At 38.1% G+C, this 19,405-nt stretch overlaps 1 protein-coding gene across 1 annotated transcript in view; it reads right to left on the bottom strand.

Moving 5' to 3' along the window:
• The window catches only part of LOC126298111 (uncharacterized), a 318,107-nt gene that overhangs the window by 73,096 nt on the left and 225,606 nt on the right, over positions 1 to 19,405 (bottom strand). The window contains exon 4 of the mRNA XM_049989432.1: positions 8,340 to 8,423. Within this exon, the coding sequence (XP_049845389.1) occupies positions 8,340 to 8,423 (84 nt within the window). The remainder of the gene's footprint in view (positions 1 to 8,339; positions 8,424 to 19,405) is intronic.

The following is a 19,405-nucleotide window of genomic DNA, read 5'->3' as shown; positions in this document are numbered from 1 at the left end:
GATCGTTCCCTTCGAGGTGATTCATAATGTTTGAATACAGTATATGCTCCAAAACCCTACTGCAAACCGACGTCAATGATATAGGTCTGTAGTTAAATGGATTACTCCTACTACCCTTCTTGAACACTGGTGCGACCTGCGCAATTTTCCAATCTGTAGGTACAGATCTATCGGTGAGCGAGCGGTTGTATATGAGTGCTAAGTAGGGAGCTATAGTATCAGCGTAATCTGAAAGGAACCTAATCGGTATACAATCTGGACCTGAAGACTTGCCCGTATCAAGCGATTTGAGTTGCTTTGCAACCCCTAAGGTATCTACTTCTAAGAAACTCATGCTAGCAGAAGTTCGTGTTTCAAATTCTGGAATATTCCATTCGTCTTCCCTGGTGAAGGAATTTCGGAAAACTGCGTTCAATAACTCCGCTTTAGCGGCACAGTCGTTGATAACAGTACCATCGGCACTGCGCAGCGAAGGTATTGACTGCGTCTTGCCGCTTGTGTACTTTACATACGACCAGAATTTCTTCGGATTTTCTACCAAATTTCGAGACAATGTTTCGTTGTGGAACCTATTAAAGGCATCTCGCATCGAAGTACGTGCCAAATTTCGCGCGTCTGTAAATTTTAGCCCATCTTCAGGATTTCGCGTTCTTCTGAACTTCGCATGCTTTTTCCGTTGCCTCTGCAACAGCGTTCGGACCTTTTTTGTGTACCACGGGGGATCCGTTCCATCTCTTACCAATTTATGAGGTATGAATATCTCAATTGCTGTTGCTACTATATCTTTGAATTTGAGCCACATCTCGTCTACATTCGCATAGTCAGTTCGGAAGGAATGGAAATTGTCTTTTAGGAAGGCTTCTAGTGATCACTAATCCCTGTATCAGTCATGATGCTCTTTATCAGCTCTGGATTGTTTGTGGCCAAGAGGTCAAGTGTATTTTCGCAACCATTTACAATTCGCGTGGGTTCGTGGACTAACTGCTCGAAATAATTTTCGGAGAAAGCATTTAGGACAATCTCGGAAGATATTTTCTGCCTACCACCGGTTTTGAACAAGTATTTTTGCCAACATACCGAGGGTAGGTTGAAGTCCCCACCAACTATAACCGTATGAGTGGGGTATTTATTTGTTACGAGACTCAAACTTTCTCTGAACTGTTCCGCAACTGTATCATCGGAGTCTGGGGGTCGGTAGAAGGAGCCAATTATTAACTTAATTCGGCTGTTAAGTATAACCTCCACCCACACCCATTCGCACGGAGTATCTACTTCGACTTCACTACAAGATAAACCACTACTGACAGACACAAACACTCCACCACCAATTCTGCCTAATCTATCTTTCCTGAACACCGTCTGAGACTTCGTAAAAATTTCTGCAGAACTTATTTCAGGCTTTAGCCAGCTTTCTGTACCTATAACGATATCAGCTTCTGTGCTTTCTATTAGCGCTTGAAGCTCAGGGACTTTTCCAGCGCAACTACAACAATTTACAACTAAAATTCCGACTGTTCCTTGATCCAAGCACGTCCTGTAATTGCCAAGCACCCTTTGACATTGCAGCCCATCCCGCACTTTCCCGAGGCCTTCTAACCTAAAAAACCGCCCAGTCCACGCCACACAGCCTCCGCTACCCGTGTAGCCGCCAGCTGAGTGTAGTGAACTCCTGACCTATTCAGCGGAACCCGAAACCCCATCACCCTATGGCGCAAGTCTAGGAATCTGCAGCCAATACGGTCGAAAAACCGTCTGAGCCTCTGATTCAGACCCTCCACCCGGCTCTGCGCCAAAGGTCCGCAGTCGGTTCTGTCAACGATGCTGCAGATGGTGAGCTCTGCCTTCATCTCGTAAGCAAGACCGGCAGCCTTCACCAAATCAGATAGCCGCTGGAATCCAGAGAGAATTTCCTCAGATCCAAAGCGACACACGTCATTAGTGCCGACATGTGCCACCACCTGCAGCTGGTTGCACCCTGTGCTCTTCATGGCATCCGGAAGAACCCTTTCCAGATCAGGAATGACTCCTCCCGGAATGCACACGGAGTGCACACTGGATTTCTTCCCCTCCTTAGCCGCCGTATCCCTAAGGGGCCCCATTACGCGCCTAACATTGGAGCTCCCAACTACCAGTAAGCCCACCCTCTGCGCTTGCCCGGACCTTGAAGGCTGAGAATGATCCTCTGAAACAGGGCAGGCGGCTGCATCTGGCTCAGCCAGAGACAGTGCCTGAAACCGGTTTGTCAGACGCACCGGGGAGGCTTTCTGATCAGCCTCCGGGGACGCCTTTCGCTGCCTGCCACGCCTTGGAACGACCTCCCAATCAACCACAGGCGAGGGCTCAGCCCCACTGCGGGCAGCAACTGGGGCAACCACAGCGGCGGACCGATCTGGGGACAGACGGGACGAGGTTGACATCCCCGTGATACCCGGGGTAAAGAATACCTAGGTAAAGAATAGAAAGAAAAGACCTCATGAAAGGAAAAAAAAAATGTCATTAGTTACAACATACATAGAGCTTACCCATTGTAGTATAGCAGACATTATTGAGAGTAGAAGATATCATTATTAAGCAATGTACAGAGGTTCAAGAGAAATATGGAAACACTATTGATGACAGTGCTGCCAAAGTGAAGTTACTAAACATAGCCTTCCAAAATTCCTTCGCCAAAGAAGATAAAGTAAATATTTCAGAATTTGAACCAAGAACAGCTGCCAGCACAAGTAATGTAGAAGTAGATATCCTTGGAGCAGTAAAGCAACTTTAGTCACTTACCAAAAGCAAGTCTTCTAGTCCACACTGTATACCAGGTAGGTTCCTTTTGGAATATGCTGATACTATAGCTCCATACTTAACAATCTTCTTCAACCGTATAATCAATGAAAGTTCAGTACACAAAGACTGGAAAGCTGCACTGGTCACACCAGTATTCAAGAAAGGTAGTAAGACTAATCCACTAAATTACAGACCCATATCATTAACATCGATATGCAGCAGGATCTGGGAACTTGTATTGGGTTCAAACATTATGAATTACCTCAAAGGAAATGATGTATTGACACTGTCCACACAGATTTAAAAAGCATTGCTCTTGCAAAACAGAACTAGCTCCTTACTTGTGTGAAAAAATTTTTGAGTGTCATTGACAAGGGATGTCAAATTGATTCTGTACTTCTAGATTTCCAGAAGGCTTTTGACACTGTACCACATGAGTGGCTTGTAGTGAAATTGCTTGCTTATGGAATATAGTCTCAATTATGTGATTGAATTCTTGATTTCCTGTCAGAGAGGTCACAGTTCATAGTAATAGATGGAAAGTCATTGAGTAAAACAGAAGTGATTTCTGACATTCCCCAATGTAGTGTTATTGGCCCTTTGCTGTTCCTTGTCTATATACATGATTTAGGGGACAATCTGATCAGTTATCTTAGGTTGTTTACAGATGATACTGCCATTTATCGAATAATAAAGACTTCGTAAGATCAAAACACATTGCAAAATCAATTAGAACGTATATTTATATGGTTCAGAAACTGGAAATTGACCCTAAATAATGGAAAGTATGAGGTCATCCAGATGGGTGCTAAAAGGAATCAATTAAACTTAGGTTACGTGATAAATCAGTCAAATCTGAAGGCCATAAATTCAACTAAAAATGTAGGAATTACATATATGAAAAACTTAAATTGGTAGGAACACATAGAAACTGTTGTGCGCAAGGCTAACCATAGACTGAGTTTAATTGTTAGGACACTTAGAAAATGTAACAGATCTACTAAAGAGACTGCCTACACTATGCTGGTCCAGCCTCTTTCAGAATACTGCTTTGTGTTGTAGGGTCTTGCCAGACAGGATTGACAGAGTATTTTGAGAAAGTCCAAGGAAAGGAAGCACATCTTGTCTTATTATGAAACAGGGAAGAGATTGTCACTGAAATGATGCAGGATTTGTGGTGGACACCACTGAAACAAAGGAATTTCTCATTGCGGCACAATCTGCTCACAAAATTTCAATCAACAACTTTCTACTCTGAATGTGAAAATATTTTGTTGATACCAATCTACATAGGGAGAAACAATCGCCATGATGATATAAGGAAAAGATATAGCTTTAATTTTATCTGCACACTATAAGACATTGGATTCCTGTCACAATCCTCTTTCATGATCATGTGTCATAATCACTAAATACCCTTTTTTGTCCACTTAGTGACTTAGTGAATGATGTTTTTCCACTTTCCTTGCATTGGTTATAAATCTTTGATATGGTGTCCCTTGAAACCCAAAACACTGCAGCTCTCTTGGTTACAGAAGCACCCATCATACATGTACCAGCAATTTGGACGTGTTCAAATTCTGTCAGCTCTGAAATAATACATGCACAACTACATGGAACACTTTCCTGACACCAACTGAACCTTACAACATATTGAGCACAATGTACAGGTGCTGTTCATGGTCAAATACAACAGCACAGCCTATATGGTTGGCTGACATCTGCATTTTTGTTCAGACATGCATTTACTGTGATGTTTTGGTAGTTTTGTTCAACCCCTGTACCATCCTGACAGACCATTCTATAGTCACTTCCAACAGGATCTCATAACCAGACTGTAGTACTCTCTTGTGAACATACTGACATGGGAGTGGTTCAATGTGACATGTTTGAAACCTACCTTGAAAGTTTTGCAGGAAATATAAAATGAAGGAAATGCATTGTCAAAACTTAAGTTGCTAAGGTGTGTGCAAGTATTTTTTTTTTTAATTGTTGAAGTTACTCATTTTCGCCACAGAGAGAACTGCTAATGAAAGCAGTTTGCACAGCCCTTCCTCAGCTGGGACAGAACAACATACAACAATCAAGTGCTATTATCTGGAGTGACACAAGTGAATTTGATGCACCTAATCCATATGAAAAGAGTAACATATCATTAATATTAGTATCGACAGCTAAATTGTTGCATATGTAATTCTTGCAAAGCAGACTAGCAGAGGAAAAAAAATCAAGGCAGTGTTTGATGTTACATTACAGATTACTTCTGTCAATTGTGACTTTAATTTCTTGAAAGGAAATATTTGTTTACACATACATCATTTCACAACAGTCCCTCAAGTACATTTTGTATGATAACTTTTGATAAATGTATATTTTAGTAACAATGATACTCATAGTCAACACAATAAAGTAGTGACATTTGAACAATGGAAACAAACATTTTCTTTACATGAGACGTACCTCAAAATAGAACAATTATGGCTTTCAGCATGTAACAGGAACAACTACTTTCACTATGACAGAATTATGGGGGAGTAAGAGATGGTCATGGCTGTTGCTCTGCTTACTGCGCTGCATAGTGGGTATAATTACTGCACATTGTAAAATGTGCTGTTGCAAGCTGATAATGCACAAATGACTGAAGTTTAAAAATACTGTTCTGATAAACATCAAATGATGAAGAGCTATAGGAAAGTATATTGCGTGAATATTTCCTTACAAATCTTTTCCACAGTCAAACAATTTCTTTAGTGAAAATCACATTAGTTCTTCTGGGGGAATCTGAATTATATCAACACTCTTTCTGTTGTCCTCCTGCAAGACAGAGGTATTGTTATGCCCAGGTCAAAAGTCCAACAAAAGCAATGAATTAATTTCTGCATTTCACATATAATTTTGAAAATTATTCGTTCTTGTTTTTCCAAACATTTTATAGGTCAATCACAAGATTTTTGCCACTAAATAGTCCTGTCTTTATTTTTGGTCCTACTATGCCTTAAGGTTCCCAAAGACAGATATAAAACTGCAGAACAGTAATCCACTCATGCATATCACTGTCATTGTTGTATATGACTGTGTCATAACATTAATTGATTGCACAACAGACACTGTCTTTTTTCCCCCTAAAATGATAAAATGTGGTTTTCTCACAGCTCTTTCATACAACCTGATTGGCTGGCATTAGACACAAGACATGTCAGAATAATAGGAGGCTTCATATTCATATGAAGCTTCCTTACACGTTTCAGAATTACTTGTGATGTTTAAAAAGGACTATTTCTTGCAAAAATTGTCCTTGTGTTCATCACAGTCATTTATTGTCAAGTGCAGCTGGCCTTTACAACTTTCTCAATGTTGATAGAAATGCTCTTCTACTCTGCAACTTCACTTTCCACTGGTTAGAGTTTGCATAGCTATGTATTCCTTACAAATGTACTTAAAGGAACCCCTAGAATGTGAGGCTGCAGAAGTCCAATGATGTTTATGGCATTCAAAAACCCACATACTGTATATAATGGAACAACGAAACTGGATGCTAATGGTAATAGGGGGCGGGACTGGAGGCAACCAATGGTGAGAACAGCATGGGGCTACAGAGTATAGTTTAACTGGTTAGTCAATGAGCAACTCACAACATTGCTACAGTGCTAGTGGTGTTGATACAGTGTAATGGAAATTATTAACAAGTAAACATTGAATTATATATACAATAACAGTTGCCAAAGTTGATATTTTGTCAGAAAGGGATCCATGCAGTTTCACAGAGTGAGACAGAAGTGGACAATGAAATATTAATGTTTCTGTAAGAACAGTAAGTGGAACGTGTGGTGTCATATAAGCTCAGCTCTCTGAACAATGTACATGACAAGGGCAATGATGAAAATACATTGTCAACAAGTGCAAGTGATACTGGAGGAGGTGCCATGCTATGTAGTTTATACTTGTCAGACCAGGAGCCACAAATCTTGTCTCCAGTGAAATATAGTAAAGGACAATTGTTGTCAAAAGTGCTGGTACTAAACATAACTATGTACATGGAAGGTTATGGGTGGCCGACTGTGCAGTGTATAAGAAAAACTATGGATGTTATGGGAAGGAGAAGGTGCTCTTGTTACAAAAAACTGGCGTTCACACACAGAGGATGCTCCATACAATTTATAGGATGTTCATGATAGTGATCTACTATCTTATGCACATCAAACTGCACATGACATAGATTACAGTGATTTCAAGGGAAGCAGTGTAATGGTTGCATGACACAAGACAGTGATACAAAACTGAAAAGTGTAAGATAATGAAATTTTGAACAAAGCGTCATCTTTGGCGACAATGCCAGCAAACTGTGGAATTGGTTCCAAAATTTGCAGATAAGAAAAACAAACATAACCCATCATTCAATAAGGAATTTATTTTCAACTCCAACCAATCAGGATTTGAAGAGGGAATGTATATGAAAGGGACACAGGAAACCAGAGGTACCGAGAATGTTGTATCAAGATCAATTAACATCCGGCCCTTAACGCATTCGTATATTTTTATGTCAACTGTTAATTTGGATAGTAAATTGGCTGGAAAGTTATGTATTGTGATGTGAGAAGTTGGAGGTGCTCTGCCCCCTTTGAAACTTTTTGTGTGCAAGATCTTGCATTGCCAGTAGCGAATAGATACATCACAGCAAGTAAGAATGGGAAAATGGTTGTAAGAGAACTACACTGATGCTCTGAGCACTGCTTTTAGCCAATAACTGTCCAAAATTGCTTTTTCTGTCTTGATTCCTGATCTGTGAATATAAATTATACTCTTTAGAGCAAACCCTCATTGCTGAAAAGTGTATGATGTTGCAATTCATACCACCTGAGCCACTGGACAAATTCAGCCTCTGCATGTTTGTTTTTTGTGCCTATAAAACATATTATTGTACTATCTACAGATATACCTTAAATGATAACCAGTTTTGCAATAAGCTTCACAACAGACTGTTTCACATTCAATTGCATGCCATCACATTCCAACAGTTCTCATAACCCCATTACACCAACACATTTCATTATGCATTTCTTAAGAATGGGTACTTAGCTAAATGTCCTCCACAGTTTGTAGCCTCCAAGGAGTTCACCTTCAATCTTGATAGTGTCAACCTTTGTTATCACTGTGTGGTGCCATTTTTAATTTTGTCTTTATGGTGCAAGTTAATGGTTTACTTTGAACATTTCTTGAATGTCAACAACATCTGTTTTTTTGTGTTTAATACATAGATTTCATTGGAGGTTGATCTCTGCATCTCCCACACATTTCTGTCACTCTCCAAAGCACATGGTGAGTCATTAGTAGCTAATATTTTTATTTTTATAAATTATAAATTTTAAAACAGCACTTTCAGATAAGCCTCACCACAGATAACTTGTGACCTTTCTATCAAGGGGTTCCCTGTTAGACAACTATTCTGTCACCACTGAAATGTGTTCCAGCTCTTCCAAATAGCACCTACAGCAGTTAAGCTTCCCAGTACAGCTCCAGCAGTATGTACAGAAACAATATGTTATGTTCTGAAAGTTTTTACTTACTTGGGAATTATTCAGGTGTTTGTTTTGCAGAACTTCCTCCTCTTGTGATGCATGCTGTATAGGTCCTATCATTGACAGTTCAACCTAACAAAGAAAATTTAAATTCTATTAGTTCTCAAATTTATAAGTTAAGTTTAATATAAACAATTAACAGAAATAAATATTTTAATTAGATATTTTCTGATCTCTAGACGCATACAAAATGAAAATATTTCAAAACAGAAATGACTTTTGATTTGTTGCACAAATCAATTTCCACAAAATTCAAATAAATTTAATAAGCTGTGACCTTTGTCTGTCATGAGACACTGTGTGCCTAAACTGAAAAAAATGCAAGGTGGCAGAACTTGTCCCAGTAATACTTCCTACCTCATTTCCCTGCCACATCTAGTACTTTAGCACATATTAAAATGAAGCAGACAATTACTTGAACTGTATTAAAACGGTGTCATGTTCAAAGATATACACTATTTACAAAAACATTATGTAAGTTTCACTTGAATTGCATAAAAATGTGTCATGTTCAAAGATATTTGTCTCCGAATTGTGTAATATTACATTATGTTCAAAGATAAATGTCAGTACTACAATATTTCAGTGTCAAAACAACATGCAAGTGTCACTTCAACTGGTGGCATATTCAAGGATATTTGCTAAAAAATTTTGCAGGTTTATGCCCTTCACTACCCTTTCTTCCCCCCCCCCCCCCCCCCCCTCTCTCTCTCTCTCTGTCTCTCTCTCACACACACACCCACCCACCCACCCACACACACACACACACACACACACACACACACACACACACACACACACACACACACACACACACACAGACTACATAAAAGTCCACTTCTGCATCTCACCTCTCTCCCTATTTATATCAAATAATGTACTACCTGGTCATTAAATCACATCTCAAATGTACATGGATAATATCAAACATTACATAAAGTATTTCTGCATCTACCTCATCATCACTATAATCCATAAATTTTATGTACCACAAACACTGTGCTGTCTCAGCAAATTTCCATTCTCATTTTATGTAATGTTTATTTTAATGAGTCTTCAAAACTATAATGTATTGCAATCGGGGGAAAACACAAACACACACACACACACACACACACACACACACACACACACACACACATATATATTCTCATGCACTATAGACGTATGTCCTCTGTCATCTGTCCATCACCCCCATTGCTCACAGCCTCTCTCAGATTCCCACTGGAGTTAAGTAGTTAGGACGAATAATACATCTACACTTGGATGGTCATTAATTGCCATCAAGGCACAGCTATTTATATGAGTGGTGCCTGTTCTTTTGGACATGTCATAAAGGACCAACACCACACATATAAATATGTTTCATTACTTTTTTTTTTCAACTCATCTTCTTTTTTTTCAATTCATCTTTCAATGTATGGAATGTTCTCATATGCAAATTCTCATTCTGCAAGTGAGTCTTAACCACTAATTTGGCAGATAATTCAAGTAATTATAGATGCTTTGTGAAGCTCTCCTTCATTAATTATTATTTCATTACTACATCAATTATTGTCCGCTGTTTTCAAAGCTAGCATGGGAGTTTATCACACTACAAACTCATTTGTATTACTTCAGTAAAAAAATCAAATGTACTGGTAATGTGGTGGATTCCAAATGTCAAGCATATTTTCGATCTGTTACTGATATGTATGTCATCACCCACCAGTACCCACTTACCACCATTTTTTAAAGCAGTCTTCACCATATTGATATGGCCTCTGCAGGAGAAGTAGTTTTGTTTATGAACATTGGTAGCCCTCCGAATGTCACCATAATTTCAAATCTTTTGCACTGTGCAACAGTTTCTAGAAGGTTTAATTTTAACACTAAATTATACAACACTATCATTGCCCAATATCTTAGCCTTTGAATTACTAAATCATTCCTTCAAATCTAACTGTAAATAAACAATCATCCACACTGTTGTTATAAGATCAAATCTGATGCTTTATTCAGTATCACACAAATTGTCTGTTGGTTTACTAAAAATGATGTTGCGAGTTTACCCTGAGTCTCTGCCAAAATTATCTTTTGTGACTCTTTTACATTTCCATCACTATTTTTCTGGATGTATTTTTCTTCTTCATCTTCTGCATTAATAAACACTTTGTTTTCTCTGGCCCCATGTCCTTCATCTTGATCTGTCATCTTATCGTTTTAGAATACCTGTCTTTCTTGAATCATTTTCTTTAGCAATTGAGATTTATGTCTAAATGCTCTTTTCAGTATAGACTCATTTTGAGATTGGAATTTTTCCACAAATTCCAATTTCCTGCACATGTTTTGTTAAGATTTCAGCACCCACCTTTTAAGACTAGCATTTTGTCCATTGGAACTGAGGGACACATTGACAACTGCAACGCACAATCTGAACTGATTATAGTCAAACATCTCAATTTATACCATTGTTTAAAACTGCTCATCTGTAGCAGATGACGATAAATACAAATATAATATTTGAAATTGATTTGATAACAACTGTTATTTAAATCATCACCTTTATGTATAATTATAATTATGTATTCATTATCAGTGTACTTGTTAGAGCATAAACGAATTAACATGATCACCGAATACATGATTCAGATTACATTCATCATATTTGAAAAGGATAATTCCATTAGCAATGTCTCTAATCAACATATTCAGAATTTTGCTTTGTGTTTGACACAGATAAAAGATCCCTACACTATAATGGTGACCCATAAAAAGGTATGCCATAAGTGACTTAGACATCCTTGGTGTACTGAAGCAACTTACATCACCTAATAAAGGCATGGTCTCCAGACCCTATTGCATCCCAGATATGCACCTTTCGCAGTATGTTGATAAAATGACTCAGTGGTTAGTAACCATATACACATGCTCTCTCATCAAAAGGTCCATACCTAAAGACCGGAAAGTTGCACACGTCACACCAATGATCAAGAATGGAGACAGGAATAATCCACTGAATCACTGACCAAGACCACAAACATGAATTAGCTGTAGACTATTGGAACATATGCTGTATTTGAACATTATGAAATTACCTCAAAGAAAATGATTCATAGACATGTAGCAAACAAAGATTCAGAAAATATAATACTTGTCAAACACAACTTTACTCTCACAAAGTAATGAGTGCTATTGATAGAGTATATCAAAATGAGTCCATATTTTTAGATTTCCAGAAGGCTTTTCACTCCATTCCATGCAGCTTCCAGTCAAACTGCATGCACAAGGAGTATCATCTCAGTTCTGCAACTGGATTCATGATTCCCTGCCAGAAAGTCACAGTTTTTTTGTATCTGAAGGAAAATCATTGAATAAAACTGAAGTAATATCTGGCATCCCCAATGACATGTTATAGGCCTACTACACTTGGAAAATATAGCAGGTCTGCTAAAATGACTGCCAACACTACACTTGCCTGTCCTCTTGTGGAGGATTTGTCTGCAATGTGGAGTGCACATCAGATAGGATTGATGGAGAACACTGCTAAAGTTCAAAGAAGTGCAGCTCATTTTGTATTAGCACAAAATAGGGGACAGAGTTCCACGAATATGAGATGCAAATTGGAGATGTAATCATTAAAACAAAGTTATTACTTGTTGCAACAGGATCTTTTAAGGAAATTTCAATCATCAGTTTTCTTCTCAAAAGGCAAAAATATCTTATTGATGCCCACTATCACAGGGAGAAATGATCATCATAATAAAATTAAAGAAATCAGGGCTCACCCATAAAGATTTAAGTAATGTTTCTGATGCATACTATACAAGAGTAGAATAGTAGAGAAATAGCTTGAAGGTTGTTTGATGAACATTCTGTAAGGCACTTAATTGGGAGTAATCCTGTATAGGTAGATACAAGATTTGGAGTATCACAAGCAATATCATTAAAACCAAACTTCAAAAGCAGTAGTGCTTCATCAGGTGATATTACATTACCTTTATCTGAAAATATGAAATATCCATAATCATTCAAGTTTTCAAACACTTCTCCTTAGAAATTTATACTTATATTGTCGAAGCTATCTAGAAAATACAAACACGTTTTTAAATTTGAGACTATTTTCATGAACATGAGGATTAATAACCATATTCATTTTTCCACAATTGGAAGGACCAGATTTAGTGTATCTAATTACACCAGGAAAAAGATAATCATGTTTGCAATTCTATGATTGTAAGCTTATAGTCTCGTGATGACTGGGTGTTGTGTGATGTCCTTTGGTTAGTTAGGTTTAAGTAGTTCTAAGTTCTAGGGGACTGATGAACATAGATGTTAAGTCCCATAGTACTCAGAGCCATTTGAACCATTTTTTAAGCTTATAAGCATGTAACTTCATGGCTATTTATACTGCTGGCCAGCTACAATGTTGATGGAAAGGGTGAAGAGAAGTGATGTTGGACTTAATCCATTAGTTTCAGGATGCAATCAAAAAGACATTGCTTATACAATGCACCCAGACAGTTTGTCAGGCAGACATCTAGCAGGCTGGATTCTCGCTGTAAGATCACAGTGAAAAGTGAAGGCAAAAGATGCTAAACCAGTGAAGAATTAGCTGCTTTGGCAATGACTAGTGAAATGAAAGTGGGGTTGAAATTGTCATAGATACGAAAAAGATGGATCAGAGGAAGAAGAAGAAGAATACTCAGAATGCAATGAATGGAATAATTAAAACCAATCAAAGTATTTAAAATGTATGGTGATTGTCAGTAATCTCACAGCAACCCTGAAGATAGATCAGTTTACTTCATAAGTAGCTCCAAATACAAAATCACTCTGCAGAGACCACATAATACCCATTCCAGATGTTGGTGCGGAATGAGCTCTTATTCCAATATCAGTGCTTGGAGGATTATCTGGTGACAGTTAACAATGCAAGGGCCACTGACAAACACCTAGCAGATATGCGCATCTATATCTACATGGACACTCTGCGAATCACACTTAAGTGTCTGTTTCATTGAATCACCTTCATAACAATTCTCTACTATTTCACTAAAAAAAGTGAACACCTACACCTTTCCATGTAATTTCTGATTTCCCTTATTTTATTATGACTATTGTCTCTCAATTTGTAGGTAGGCATCTACAGACTATTTTAGCATTTGGAGGAGAAATCTGATGATTGAAATTTAATGAGAAGATGCTGCCACAACAAGAAACACCTTTCTTTTAATAACATCTGCCTCAAATCTTGTACATTACACTCTCTCCCATAGTTCTCAATAATACAAAATGTGGTGCCCTTCTTTGATTTTTCTTTTGTACACCATTTATCTTACCTGGTAAGGATCCCACACCACACAGCAGTAATCCAAAGGGAACAGACAAATGTAGTGCAGCGAGTCCCTTTAGCATATCTTTTGCATCTTCTAACTGACCTGCCAATAAAACATCATCTTTTGTTCACCTGCCTCACATTTTCTATAAGTCCTTCTCAATTTCAGTTGTTTGTAATTGTAGTTGCTGGGGAACTTAGCTGAATTGATGGCTTTTAGATTTGACTCAGTTATGTAACTAAAGTTTATGGGATTCCTTTTAGTGCCAGCCGGAGTGGCCATGTGGTTCTAGGCGCTACAGTCTGGAACCGATCTACAGCTACAGTCTGAGGTTCGAATACTGCCTCGGACATGGATGTGTTAGGTGCATAGTGCTCAGAGCCAACATTTTAGCACTCATGTGGATGTCCTCATACTTTTTATTAATTTCCTTTTTTCACGCCCTACAGATATCTTTTCTAAACTGTTTTGCAATTTCTTTGATCTCTGAATGATTTTACTAAATGATAAATGACAGCATCTTTTGCAAACAACTTAAGACATCTTATCAGATTGTCTCCTACATCATTTGTGTATACCTATAAGGAACAGCAGAGGGCCTGTAAAACTATCTTTGGGAATGCCTAAAATCACTTTTGTTTTACTTAATGACTTTCCAATAATTACTATAAACTGTGACATCTCTGAAAGGAAATCATGAATCTAGTCACATAACTGACACCATATTCCAGAAGCACACAACCTGATGACAAGCTGCTTCTGTGGTACAGTGTCAAAAGTCATCTGGAAGTCTATAAAATGGGATCAACTTGAAACTCTTTGTTGATGGCACTCAAAGCTTGATGTGAGTAAAGAGCTCGTTGTGTTTCCCAACAAGGATGTTTTCTAATTCCGTGTTGATTATGTATCAACAGACTGTTCTCCTTGAGGTAATTGACAATGTTTGAACACAACATCAGTTCCAAAAATGTTGCTGCATGTCATTGTTAATTATATGGGTCTGTAATTCAGTGGATTTGGGTACAGATCTTTCATCAAGCAAACAGTTCTACATGATTGTTACGTATGGAGCTGTTGCTTCAGCATACTCTGAAAGGAACCTAATTGGTAACAAGCCTGGAACATAAGACTTATTAATAGATTTTAGTTGTTCCACTAATCTGTGGGCATCTATTTCTAAGTTACTTATATTTGTAGCCAAATTCTCTAATGTTTACTTTGGCTCCTTTAGTGAAGGAGTTTCAGAAGGCTGTGTCTAGTAGCTCTGCTTTAGCATACATATCATCGATAATATTTCCATTGCAATCATGCGGAGAAAGCATTGATTGTGTCTTGCTGCTAGCATTCATTACATATGACCAGAATCTCTTTGGATTGTCTCCCAGTTTTCAAGACAAAGTTTCATTGAAGAAACTATTATATGCATCTTACAGTTATGTTGGCACTAAATTTTGAGCTTCTGTAAAAGATCACCAGTCTTGAGGACTTTGTGGACATTTAAATTTGGCAAGCATTTTTTAGTGTTTCTGCAATAGTATTCTGAGATGTTTTGTTTACCATGGGGGATTAGCTCCATCATTTGTTAATTCATCTGGTATAAACCTGTCAGTTGCTGTTATTATTTCTATGATTTCAAATCACATATGGTCTGCACTTATGTTATTAATCTGGAAGGAAAAGAGACTGATTGTCTCTCTGGATGGTGTCAAGCACATTTGCATCCACTTTTTTGAATAGATATATTTTTTGTTTATTTTTGGAGGATTTGAGAGACACCCTTTTACGTGTACCTGTGGATTTAAAAATGTTTTCTTGCCAACATATTGAGGATAAATGGAAGTGGAGGAGGAGGAGGTCATTTGTGTTTAATGTCCCATCGACACGAGGTCATTAGAGATGGAGCACAAGCTCGGGTGAGGGAAGGATGGGGAAGGAAATTGGCCATGCCTTTTCAAAGGAACCATCCTGGCATTTGCCTGAAGCGATTTAGGGAAATCACGGAAATCCTAAATCAGGATGGCCGGAGATGGGATTGAACCATTGTCCTCCCGAATGCAAGTCCAGTGTGATAAATGGAAGTCACCATCAACTATAACTGTATGAGTTGGTTACTTGACTGAAACTAAACTGAAGTTTCCTTCAAACCTTACAGCAATTGTATCATCAGAGTTAATATGTCAGTAAAAGAAACCAATTATTATTTTATTCTGGTTGATAAGAATGACCTCTCCCATGATAAACACATGAATTGTCTGCTTCAGTTTTGCTACAAGACAAATTACTCCTAGCAGCAACAAACATGCCACTTCCATCTGTATTTAGCTTATCCTTTCGGAACACCATTGGGTACGTCGCAAAAATTTTTGTTGAACTTATCTCTGGCTTCATCCAGATTTCAGTGCCTGTAACAATTTGAGCATCAGTGCCTTCTCTTAGTGATTGAAGCTCTTGTATTTCACCAACATAGCTATGACAGTTTACCACTGTTACATCAATAGTTCCTAGGTCTATGTTCTTCCTCTTTTTGATCTGCAGCCTATAAGACCAAAGTCCTTTTTGTTTTTCTGAGAGACTCTCTCTCAAAATACTGCCCAGTCCACATCACACAACCCCTGCTGCAAGTGTAGCTAAATCCTGCTTGTAATAGGCTCCTGACGTATTTAGCGGAATCCAAAACCCCACCACACTAAGGCACAAGTTGAGGAATCTGCAGCATTCATGGTTGCAGAAAGGTCTGAGCCTCTGATTCAGAACTTCCACTCAGCTCTGTACCAGAGGTCTGCAATCAGTCCTGTTGGCTAAGCCACAAATGGTGAGCTCTACTTTCTTCTCACAAGCATGACTAGTAGCCTTTATCACTTCTGATAGCTGCTTGAATACAGAGAGAATCTCTTCTGATCCCAAGCAACCCATATCATTGGTACTGATGTGAGCCACAACCTGCAGTTGGCTACACACTGTGCTCTTCGTGGCATCCAGAAGTACCTGTTCTATGTCTAAAATGACTCTACCCGATATGCACACAGAGTGCACACTGGCTTTCTTCCTTTCCTTTGCAGCCATGTCTCTAAGGGACCCCATCAGGCGTCAAATATTTGAGCTCTTAACTACCAATAATCTCAACCTTTGCAGGATGAGGTTTCCTCTGAAACAGAGCAAGCAACTGCACCTGGCTGAGGGACAGTGTCAGCCATAGATAGCACGTGGAACCTGTTTGTCAGACTAACTCAAGAGGCCTTATGTTCAGTCCCTGGGAAGCCATTCAGAGTCTTCTATGCCGCTAGGTGCCCTCCCACTTTACCATGTGTGAGGTGTCAACCTCAATGAATGCAGTATTTGGACTGTCCACTGGTGCAGACTGATCAGCAGACTCAGGGGTCCTGCTGGAGAACAGTTGGATCCCCACAACTGGTCCACATTAGTGATGCCCGTTTACTGCACTCCCAAGCTCTGTACCAAAGTCAGCACAGCCTGTAGCTGAGAGTCAAGTGTCATCAACTCAGCTTGCATCTGCACACAGCAATCACAAATCCTATCCATACTAAAGATGCTGGGAAACTGCACTACACAGAGAAACAAAGGACTATTGACACATGCTGCAGAAGTCTATTGTAGACACTTATTAAAATGTAAAAAGTGTGTGTAATAAATTAGATTGATATGCAGAGATCCAAAACCCAATGCACACAGGTGGGACTAAATAATTCACTCTCAAACAGGAACTTGTAATATGTCGCAAAGTTGGTTAACTTTCTGACACGGAGAAAACATGAGAACTGTGTCTATTCAGTACTATCATGAATAAGAGGCCTTTTGCATAAGACCATGGAGGAAAAATATGTTTTATCTGTATTTGATAAAACCGAAAAAAAAAGTTCTCAATAAACTGTCTTCTGCCAACACTGCTTGCAGTTATTGACTTACAACATTATGGTAAAAAACACATGTTCACGCAATATTTACAAGAGATAATTTATCCAAAAAACCTAAAATATCTGACACTGCTATTTTTAATCTCCAAATGGAATAGATACAACCATTTCTGTTGAAAGTTTCTGAACCCTAGATAAATTAACAAGTCTTTTAGTGCTTAAAGGTTGTATCACAATGTATGCAATTGAGCATGGCCTGATGGTAAGCCAATCTGGTTAAAACTTAATTATAACTTCTGTCTTCAACAGCACACTAGATTTATATTCCACACAGTCAAAATTGTCTTGCCCTGCATATTTACTTCAATTTTCAGACTGAATAATACACTGAGAAACAATGGCTTCTCCTTTTATAATCAGATGACCATAAGGAAATTCTGGACAGCTACTTTAAAATGTGAAGGTTATGTACTCTATGACATTACATCCACCTTGATGAAGCAGATAGGATACTGAATGCACAGATTGTAACATTTCTGGTGGTTCTTTTCACAATACTGCTCCTAAACACATGTTACATAAGTTGTGGCTTGCACTACCACCTGGATATAAGATTTTGAAAGCACCAAGTATATTCATTTACATTCCAGTTGTTGTAAGATAAGTTTCAGAAGTAAATACTGGTATATCAGATAGAGATCTATACCATTATCTTGTGTATTTTGATGGTGCAGAAATAATTGTAAGTTATTTATTTATTTATTCTCCATGGACTATTATAAGCACTTACTTTGGATAGTTTACATTTTGATCATTTCCCCTTATAACATAGTGGGAAACAATTATATACAATAGGCTTAGAGATAAAATATTATGTTGCTTTTTTTGGTACATGTAAATACTATTTATGCAAATGAAAGTATCCTATTCCTCTGAAACTAATTCCTTAATACTATAAAAACACCTATTGCTGAGGAACTCCTTCAAGACAATTTCAAAGCAGCTTTCACTTAAGCATCATATCTTTTTTTTTTTTTTTTTTTTTTTGAAGTTTGTTATAAAATTTTATCCCCATGTAATAGGGACTATTGTCTGCACTTTTTGCGGCCGGCCGAAGTGGCTGTGCGGTTCTAGGCGCTACATTCTGGAGCTAAATGACTGATATGGTCGCAGTTTCGAATCCTGCCTTGGTCATGGATGTGTGTGATGTCCTTAGGTTAGTTAGGTTTAACTAGTTCTAGGTCCTGGGCGACTGATGACCACAGATGTTAAGTCCCATAGTGCTCAGAGCCATTCTCATTTGTTCATATTTAAGAAATTGTGACATTGTCCACACCTGGGAAGATAAAAAATGGACACAAAGAACAAGAAATTAAGAATAAGAAATGGGAAAACATGTTGGCCTGCAATAATAAACAAATGCTATCACCACTGGGGCACACAGTGGTATAAATACTAATGTTATTCTCAGTGACTTCTTATTTGACATTGTACTGAGTGAGGAGGAACACAAAGAAGAAGCAAAATATGTGTAATACACTGAATGTAAGAAAAAAATGTTATTGATGAGTATTACTCACTTCAAATTTCACAAATAAAAAGCAGTTAGTCAATCAGTTTTTGCTCACAATGAATCCATACCCATTGTCACAATAAACAATAACGCTTACCTACTGTTGTGCAAGTGTCACCTGTATGTTGAAGGCAGCCTTGTCGCTGAGTCAGGACAGCAGAAAATTACTGATATTAACTTAAATAAAAATTACACAATTCACTTGTTTTTAGAATATCAGTATTGTTCAAATAATGAAATTATTACTCATGAGCACAATCCAGAAATTGCAATGCTATAAAAGGATATACA

This window comes from Schistocerca gregaria, chromosome X, assembly GCF_023897955.1.
Source record: "Schistocerca gregaria isolate iqSchGreg1 chromosome X, iqSchGreg1.2, whole genome shotgun sequence".
In the NCBI taxonomy this organism is placed as follows: Eukaryota; Metazoa; Arthropoda; class Insecta; order Orthoptera; family Acrididae; genus Schistocerca; species Schistocerca gregaria.
This window is presented reverse-complemented; position numbering and strand designations above follow the sequence as displayed.